General features: G+C 35.7%; 1 protein-coding gene across 2 annotated transcripts in view; it reads left to right on the top strand.

Moving 5' to 3' along the window:
• The window catches only part of REV3L (REV3 like, DNA directed polymerase zeta catalytic subunit), a 257,192-nt gene that overhangs the window by 125,754 nt on the left and 121,555 nt on the right, over positions 1–9,883 (top strand). For both annotated transcript variants that reach the window (XM_069077037.1, XM_069077038.1), the window contains exons 11-12: positions 251–488; positions 8,375–8,517. In XM_069077037.1, coding sequence (XP_068933138.1) covers positions 251–488; positions 8,375–8,517 — 381 coding nt within the window. The remainder of the gene's footprint in view (positions 1–250; positions 489–8,374; positions 8,518–9,883) is intronic.

Genomic DNA, 9,883 nt, shown 5'->3' on the forward strand with positions numbered 1-9,883 from the left:
TGATGGAGGTGCAATATTTCCTGGATAAATGGCTGTGTGTTTTGAAAACCACTGCCCTTCTTTTAACCTCTTTCAGCTTCATTCATAGTTTCCCCACATTTTTCAAAGATAAACTTTTATATATATATATATATATACATATATATATATATATATTTGTAGTTCTAAATTTGCTTAAGTTTCAAAATGTAGAACTGTATGGAAAATAAAAACTACTGTAATGCAGATTCATTTATTTTTTATTTTGTAGTGGACAGCAGTCCTGATGAGTCTTTGGTGCATCTTCTGGCTGGTTTGGAGAGTGATGGATATCAAGGGAAAAGACATGGCATTTCATCTTCACATCTTTCCTTTGGAAGCTCTAGAAATCCCCATAACAGTGATGATGAAGAAAATGAACCACAAGTAGAAAAAGAAGAAATGGAGCTCAGTTTACTGATGTCCCAAAGGTGGGACAACAATATTGAAGAGCATAGTGTGGAAAAAAGGTAATTTGCATTTTATTTATTTCACTCACATTATGCATTAACTTTCTGTTTTCTCCAAATTATTTTCTTTGACCACACATTGTTTCCGTTGATTCTAATGAGCCCTCTCTTTCTGAACAATTTCTCTCCTCTGTATCACCTTCACTCTTCATGGGTATTGAGCATATGCTGTTGGTCTAGTATATACTCATAGTATATATATCTCATTCATCTACTTCTTGGATTATTGCCAAGGTTCAGTGAGGTAGTATTTGAAGTGTTTTACAAATTTTAATTGATATATAAATTTAGCTATTATCATGCTTCCATGGCATATAAATATGAAGATTGTTCTATTGATAATAATGCCCAAACCACTGTTTTAAAAGTGAAGAAACTATCAATCTAGCAAATTTTTGGCTATATCATGTAATCAGTTCACCTAATAGATTGGTTGTTTTAGTGTTCTCTTCAGTTTCTGCCACAGTGGGTTTTGTTGTCTACTCTCTCTTACATGCTCTCATTTTGTTTGCTTTTTCTTCTTCTTGTGTGGTTTTTTTCCTACTTTTCTTATTTTTTTTTCTCTCAACACCCAGTCCCCCAGTATGAACCTCATTTTCTACTATACTTTGTCATTTTCCTAATCTTTATCATAAAAATCTGATTGTGCTTCTCTCATTTTACCTTCCATTCTGAGGTAATGGGACAAAATGGAATATGTTTTTTTTTAAGTAAATCATTTGCAAATATGTACAGAAATTGTGTTACTTAGGAGCTCATGGGTTTTGATGGGTGTTGAGTAAATCATTGGGGTTTATCTCCATTCAAAAACAGATCGGGATGAGGCAGGAATTTTCATAGATTTGTGGGGAGATTTTTAATTTATTAAAAACAAATAAATCTGGGGCAGCTAGGTGGCGCAGTGAATAGAATACCAGCTGTGGAGTCAGGAGGACCTCAGTTCAAATTCGGCCTCAGACTTACTAGTCATGTGACCTTGGGCAAGTCACTTAACCCAAATTGCCCTTCCAAAAAGCAAAAAATTAAATCTTATAAGCCCGCTAGCGTCACTTTTTAATTTTAGTGAGTCAGGAGGTTTTCAAAAAAGGACATTGGATACTCAATAGGAGATTGTCAGATTTATCAGGAAATCAGAGACTAATTCTCTCTGAAGTACGTAAAATCTTCAAAGGTCAGGGAACTAAGTCTCTGAACAGTATAACACAATGCCAATCAAGTAAAAAATAAAGCCAGGGATAAAATTAGAAAACAGTATTTTATGTATGTTGGGTTCCCTGCTCAAATAGAGTAAATGAAGATAATGTTGAGCTGGCATTAAAACCATAAAACTCTCCATAAGAATTAGATAAGTTGTGATGGACACTGATTAAGGAACCAGTTAGGCACCCCCCCCCCCAAAAAAAATTATTTTTGTGTTTATTTTTTTTCTGCATATTCTTGTTATTAGGGAGTTGGGGTGAAAGTTGGTTGAGTTTTCTAAAGATTCCTGTTTCCCCTGCATGTATTTAATATGTTTGCCTGGCATAGTATTTGATTATTTGCCTATAAAGACTATCAGTTTTCAAAGTCCAACCCACTGGAGGTCTGTGAAGTCACAAAGCATGCCATTCCATTTTCAGGCAACTTGTAATTGTTAAGAAGCCAATGGATAGTATCTATTCCTGTGATTTCATAGGTATAGGAAGCTCCTAATGAGGAATTTCCTCTACCAATGCAAGTTAGCATTTTCCCAGCAACTTATATTGTTAGAGAGTTGCCTAGAGCACTTGCCAACTGTCAGATAGTATGTGTCAGAGGCCGAAATTGAACCCAGGTCATCCTGGTCCCAAAGCCAGCTCTGTGTCACTATGCCCTGTTGCTTCTTAGCTGTTAAGTTCTGCCTTATTAAGTCAAGGTCTCTTGCATAAATTCCACTGTAAGGAGTATGTGAGCTGTGCATCAGTTATATCTTCATTTGTCCCCAGTACAAAGCATATATCTCTCTGATAACATCCTTGTTCAATTTCTAGATTGTTAACTTGGTACATCTGTGAATACCCAACGTGTAATTTTCAGTTGCCCCTTGGGTGACCCTTAATTTTGATTCTTCAGAGACTATAGTGTTCAATGACTTATAGTCATGCTGTATCACCTAGTTCTGCCCATTTTAGCTATATGAAAAGAATTTGATCCTCCAAAATCTTCTCTTTTCCATGCTAACTATCCCTAATTTTGTTTTGCTTTATTTTGTTTCTTCAGCTATTCCTTATATGGTTTCTAGAACAATTCTGGTCACTCACTCTCTCTTACATGTAATCCAGACTGCCAATGCCTCACCAAAAGTAACCAAAAGTTAGCTCTCTGAACTAAGTACACTATTCCATATGTGGTGAGACGAGTGTACAGTATAATAGAACTACTACTTCCTTTGTTTTGAACATTATACTATTAATACAGCCTAAGAGTGTGTTAGCTTTTGTGATATCCATGTCAAATTGTTGGCTGTTAGAGGTTTTTACAGTCAGCTAAAGCCCAAGAGGTGGTAGCTAAACTGACTGGGAGGTTGAAATAGATTATTTTTTCATTACATCATTGATATATAGGGATTCTTAAGAACCAGAAGTGAGGAGGATGTACATTCCAGGCATGGGGCTAATGCAAAGGCATGAAGAAAAAAAATGGAGCAGTCTTTATGAGAAACAGTAAGAAGGCTAATTTGGTTGGACCACAGTATTCATGAAGTGGTATAACATTTAATGAATCTGGAAAGCTAGTACAGAACCACGTTGTGAAGAGCTTTAAAAAGTACCAAACAGGAATTTATTTTTAATCCTAGAAATAATGCTTGAGTTGATTGAGTAGGGAAGTCACATGGTCAGATCTGTGCTTTAGGAAAGTCACTTTGGTGTCCTTCTATGTAGAAGCTAGATTAGTAGGGAGAGATTTGAGTGAGGGAGTCTCATTAGGAGGCTGTGGCGATAGTCCAGGCAAGAAGTGATGGGAGGCTGAATCAATGTGGTAACTGTCAGGATATATATTTGAGAGTTATCATAGGGATAAAGGCAAGAACTGGCAGTTGACTGGAAATGTAGGGTAAGAGAGAATGAAGCATTAGTGATTACACTGAGGTTGCATATATGGGTAACTGGAAGAATGGAAATGCCCTTGAAAGATAAGAAGGTAGTTTGGGAGAGCAGTGAATCTTGGAAGAAAGATAGTATATTCTTTTGGGGGCCTATTGAATTCAAAATGCCTATGGAACATACAGTTTAAATGTTAGGTAGGCAGCTGGTGATATGAGACTGGATCTCAGGAGAGAGACCAGGTCTGGATATATCAGTCTGGGAGTTATTAGCACAGAGATGATAATTAAACTCCCTTGAAATAACAGGAGCATATGGTCAGAAGTCCTATAGAGAAAGAAGAGAAGGCCTATGCTAGAGCTCTGAGGTACATTTACAATTAGGGAGTGTGCTATGGATGATGAGACACAAAGGATACTGAGAAGGAACAGTAGGACAAGTGCAAAACCCACAAGAAAGCAGTGTCGTTGAAATACAGAGAGGAAGCATCATTAACAGTGTCAGATGCTACAGGAATTTCCAGAAGGATGAGGATTGAGAAAAGATATATTTGGCGATTAAGAGGTCATTAATAACTTTGGAGAGAGTAGTTTCAGTTGACTAATGAGTATCTGGTATCTATACACAAATGCATGAAGTATGAATAATAGCAGGATGAAATAGAGATCTTAAAACAAGAGGGAAATTTGACCTTGTGGGTATCACAGATATTTGAGATAAGACTCATGGCTACATATGGATCTGGAAAGAGATACCTTATTTAAAAGAAACAAGACAGGTAAAAATAGAGATAAGTGAGTATAAGAGAACACTGTATGATTTATAAAAAAGATATACTCATTCATGTGAGGAAATTATAGAAATAGATGAGGGAAGCATAATGGAGAGATTTGGGGAATGACCAATGGAATTAGAAGCAATGTCAGCAGAGTATATACTGCAGACCACCTGGACAGAACATGGAAGAGGAGTTTCAGAAAAAGATTCTAATCTTAATTTGGAGTCATAGCATAGTACTGATGGAAGATTTTAGTTGTCCAAACATCTGTTGAAATGCTGTCTTTCTTTCAGAAGTAGATCACCTATTAATTTGTTTTATTTCTCAGTAATAATTTCATCCTACAAAAGGTAGATGAACCAATAAGATGAACTTTTATTCTTACCAACAGAGAAGAAATCATAGGACCCTTATGGAGAAAGTAACTACCATCACTTAGAGTTGGTCATTAAAGAGAGGAAAGCCCAGTCTGACATGCACCCATAAATTTGGGGAGTGGTTTTCAAAGGGTTCAGAGGAAGAATAGGTAGAATCCCAGGGACTAAAATTCCATACATAGAAGACATTGCCCAAAAACGGACAGGAACTTTTCAGGAATGAAGTTATGAAGATGCTTAAAGTAACAATTGCAGTGAGGAGGAAAAAATGTAGTTGTCCAAAGAGATTGATGTTGATAAACTTTAACCTTACCAATCTACTTAGTTTTAGAAAAGATTAGCACAGAAAATAAAAGCAAGGGTAGGTGCAAAGGACACACAAACATGGCACATTCTTGTAGGAATAGGTAGGTGTGTTGAAGTTCAGAATGAGTTGAGCCTATAGATGACAGCTAAGAACAAAAAAAAGAGAACAGTAAAGAGGAAGATCAAAGGCACAATAATACAGCTCTTGGGGATGGATGCAGATGGTAGCAGAGAAGACAACTTGCTCAATTATTATTTTGTTTCTTTTTTTTTTCTGCTAAGGAAAATAATCTGCTAAGAAAATATAATCTTCCTTGATAGGAAAGGATGGAACAAATAGGGCTAGGGCTAATAAGGAATTAATAGTCAAAATAAGAAGAGAATAAAAGAACATTTGGTTATCTTGAAGAGATCAATTCACTCAGCCCAAATAAACTGTATTTTTGGGTACCAAAAGAAAATGGTGGGTGTATTTGTACCTTATTGTTCCTGGAGTAATATAATGTTTAATGAGCCTGGAAAGCTAGGACAGAGCCTAAGTTGTGAAGAGCTTTAAAAAGTACCAAACAAGGGGGCGGCCAGGTAGCACAGCGAGTAAGAGCACCAGCTCCAGTGTCAGGAAAACCTGGGGATCGAATCCAGGCTCAGATACTCAGCACCACACCCAGAAATAACTGGCTGTGTAACCTTGAGCAAGTTACTTAACTCCAATTGCTTATTAAAAAAAAAGTACCAAACAGGAATTTATATTTAATTCTAGAAATGCTGTGGTACCCCTGGAATAGAGAAATCACATGGTCAGATCTGCGCTTTAGGAAAATCACTTTGTTGTCCTCCTATGTAGAAACTAGATTAGTGGGGAGAAATTGGCGAGATCAGGAAGAGAAGTACAACAGATTTGGAGAAGGACACAGCCTGATTTTCCAGCAGAGGGGAAGAGTGGAGCCAACCATTGAACCTGTTTTTTATTCCCCCCCCCCCCCCCCAAAAAAAAAAAAAGAAAGCTTTCTACTCCTTATTAAAGAAATTGATAGTGAGTCTATAAGAGATGATCACAAAGAGCCAACATAACTTCATCAAGCACAGGTTGAGCCAAACCTTATTTTCCTTTTTGACAGGATTACTAAACTAGTGAATGAGGGGACTATTGTGAATATGGTTTACCCAGATTTTTATGAATTATTTTTTAGAAATCTTTCATATTATTTTTGTGGAAAGGATAGAAGAATTTGTGATTATATATTAGTATTACTAGATGGATTAAAAATTTTGAACATTTCCAAAGACATTTCATTAATGATCAATTGTCTACTTAGAAGGCAGTGTTCATCAATAAAATCTGGTAATCAATATAATGTAAGGAATTGACATAAAATTTAACACCAAGAACCATTCACCAATAGATAAGAATTCAAAGCATATGAAGTTTTCAAAGTAAGACCAGCAAGCTGTAAATGGCCCATCACTAATAATAAGCAAATATTAATTTTGGAATATAAAAATAAATATTTTTATTATAATATATTAATTTTGGAAAATAAAAATAAATATTTTGGAATTATGCAAGAGAAGTTGCTTAACTGTCCATCCATAACCTTTGACTCAGCAGTCCCCTTATTGGTTACATACACCAAGGAAGTCTGAGTCAGAAGCAAAGGTCCAATATGTATCAAAATATTCCTAGTGGTACTCTTTGTGGTAGCAAAGAACTATAAACAAATAGGTTCCTATCCATTGGGTAATGACTGAAAAACTATGGTATATGAATGTAATGGTAGTTGAGTACTGTTGCACAGTAAGAAATGATAATATGAGGAATTCAGAGAAACCTGGGAAGATTTTTATGAACTGATACAGAGCAAAATAAATAAAAGAGGAATGTGTGTGTCTGTGTGTACGTGTATGCATGCGTGCGCCTAAAAAACATGGAATCTTTTGTCACAGGAACAAGGTTCAAATCCCATCTCTGTTATTTACCATATATGTGACCTTGGGAAAGTCTCTTTACTTTCTTGTGCCTTACTTTTCTTATCTTTAAAATGAGGGAGTTGAACTAGATGCCCTCTGAAGTCTCTTCCAGCTCTAGACCTTATTCCTATATACTACTACACTAATGATGTAAATTAAAAAATTACTAAAAGAAAGTTAAGCCCCGAATAACTGAAAAACCAGTAAAGATACCAGAGATCAGATAAGAAAGGAAATCTTTTTCCCTTTCCACCCCTCCGTACCATTCCCCTGCCTTCCCACCAAAACAGCCCCTTACCCCACATACAAAAGAGAGGCAGAAGGCTGCTGGGACAGAATATTGCATACTGTCACTATAGTGATGTTTTTGCTTATGTGCATTTGTAACATTGGAGAGTTTGGTGCCCTCCATTGTGGGGGAAACATTGAAATTCCTGTTATAAACACAAAAGGCATCAATGACTTTATAAAGGCATAGGTGGTGTGTTGATCAAAGTTGCAGATGACGGAGAGAGAGAGACACCAAACTGGATACAGAATCAGGATTAAAAAAATATTTTGGTAGATAAGAGCATTGACTTGAGTTGAACTTATACCAGATGAACTTTTCAGCTGTTATTCCCTTAGAATGCCATGATGGCATTCACATAAATGACCCACAATTTAAGAATCATTGGTATAGGCAAATGTAGCTTGCTCTGCCATATATAGATAATGCAATTACACATTTGACAATAACCTGATAAGTATTTATAGGCTACTGTATTTATGCTGTAGTGAATTCTTTTTTCTATCATAGTGAAGAATCAGTACTCATAAGATGGATAGCTGTTAAAATTTAATTTGTTAAAAAGATTTATCATCTGAAAAATGCTATTCACTTCTAGAGAAAGAACTGATGGCATCTGAATATAGACTGAAGTATATTATTTTTCACTTTTTTTATTTTTGGTTCAAGTTTTCTTCCACAAAATGACTAATATGGTAACATATTTTACATGGTTGCATAGGTATAAACTATATTGAATTTCTTATTTTCTCAGGGATGGGGGAGAAGGAAAAGAACTTAGAATTCAAATTCTTTTTCATGTAATTGGAGGGAAAATAAAATATTCTTTTTAAATTTATCACCTCAATTTGTGTTTTGCTTTCAGAAAACACTTGTGTATATTTTATTAAAGCTGATTTAAGGTGATTACAATAGATATACAAGGAAAACAGAAGAAATTCATGGAAGGTATCCTTATTTGTTTTAGAAATTAAAATTTTCCTACTTTTTTGATTTAATTGCAGTACCCTAGCTTCAAGTATGGTAAATTATTTTCTGTAAGTCTAAAATGTAAAAGTGTAATGTTCCTCTGGTCATACTGATGAATAAATCTTAATCTTCTCTAGATTACCATGTAGAAATATCCATAGAAGTTCAACTGAAGAAGAAGATTCTTCTTCAGAGGAAGAAATGGAATGGAGTGGTAACAATTTGCTTCTAGCTAATCTTTCTATACCTCAGTTAGATGGAACAGCAGATGAAAACAGTGGTAAGTGAAAAAAAGCTATTTTTAAAGTTTGCTGACTTTAAGAGAAAAAACTTGAACTTTAGCACTAAGACACCAGGTTTTTGTATGGTTTTTTAAAGGTACAGATTGTACTGTATACATTTTTTCTGTCTCCTGAATATATTTCCTTTGGAAGGGATTGAATACCTGACATTTTATTTCTAAAATGTATATAGTTTCCTGGGGCATTAATTATGTTTTATAGACTTTATGTACTTTCAGCTTGGTACAATGGAAAGACCCCTGGCTCTAGAGTTAGAGGACATGAGTTCAAATCGTATCTTTATCTATCTGACCTTGGGTAAATTACTCAGCCTCCCTTGGCTTCAATTACTTCATCTGTAAAGTGAGGAGGTTGAATTAAATGACATCCTAATGCCATCCCAAAGAAGTCAAAGACAGAAAAGTCCCTTCAAATCTGACCTCAGACACTTAACACTTACAAGCTGTGTGACCTTGGGCAAGTCACTTAACCCCAATTGCCCTGCCCTCCCCGGTCCAAAAAGCAAAAAGAGAGAGAGAAGGAGGGAGGAAAGAAGGAACAAAGGTCCCAAAATATGCAAAGCAGCATTTTCTGTAGGAGCTAAGAGTAGCAAAGAACTGGAAATAAAGTAAATGATCATTTATTGGGAATACTAATTTTGGTACATCAATATAATGGAATATTACTGTCTTTTTTTTTTTTTTTTGGCCTTTTGGAGGGCAATTGGGGTTAAATAACTTGCCCAAGGTTACACGGCTAGTTTTTTTGTGTGGATGTTAAGTGTCTGAGGCCAGAACCAAACTCTGGTCCTCCTGACTCTAGGGCCAGCACTTTACTCACTGTGCCACCTAGCTGCCCAATGTTACTGTGTCTTAAGAAACACTGAAGAATTCAAAGAAGCGTGTTATGGTGCAGAATAAATTTGACCAAAAAAAGAGTATACAAAATGACTACAACCATGTAAATAACCCCCACACTCACCCCCAAGAAATAATCTGAAACTGGACTAGATGATCTCTGAGGTCCCTTCCAACTCTAGGTATCTGATCCTTTGGTCATGTAGTTTAGAAAGGGAACAAGAAAAATAGCCTACTCATCATTCCCTTCTCCAAAAACACCTGGTTTAGAGAGCATCTAAAAATTTCTCTTCTATTTCAAATAATAATGCAAAGAGACAAATTCGTATTAGGACTAAATTAATTTTAAATTTCACAGGTAAAAGAAGTATTTTTCCTTTTTTCCCCTCCGTTTTCCTGATTCCCAAATTAGGATGATAGAATTTAATACAACTTGCTTTTATTTGCCTCTGTGCTAGCTTTCTCCTGTGCCTGAAATACACTACCTCCTCACTTAGACCTTATAGAA

This window comes from Petaurus breviceps, unplaced genomic scaffold (genome assembly GCF_028583685.1).
Source record: "Petaurus breviceps papuanus isolate PSGF00001 unplaced genomic scaffold, PetGlider_PUasm1.0 90977, whole genome shotgun sequence".
Lineage (NCBI taxonomy): Eukaryota > Metazoa > Chordata > Mammalia > Diprotodontia > Petauridae > Petaurus > Petaurus breviceps.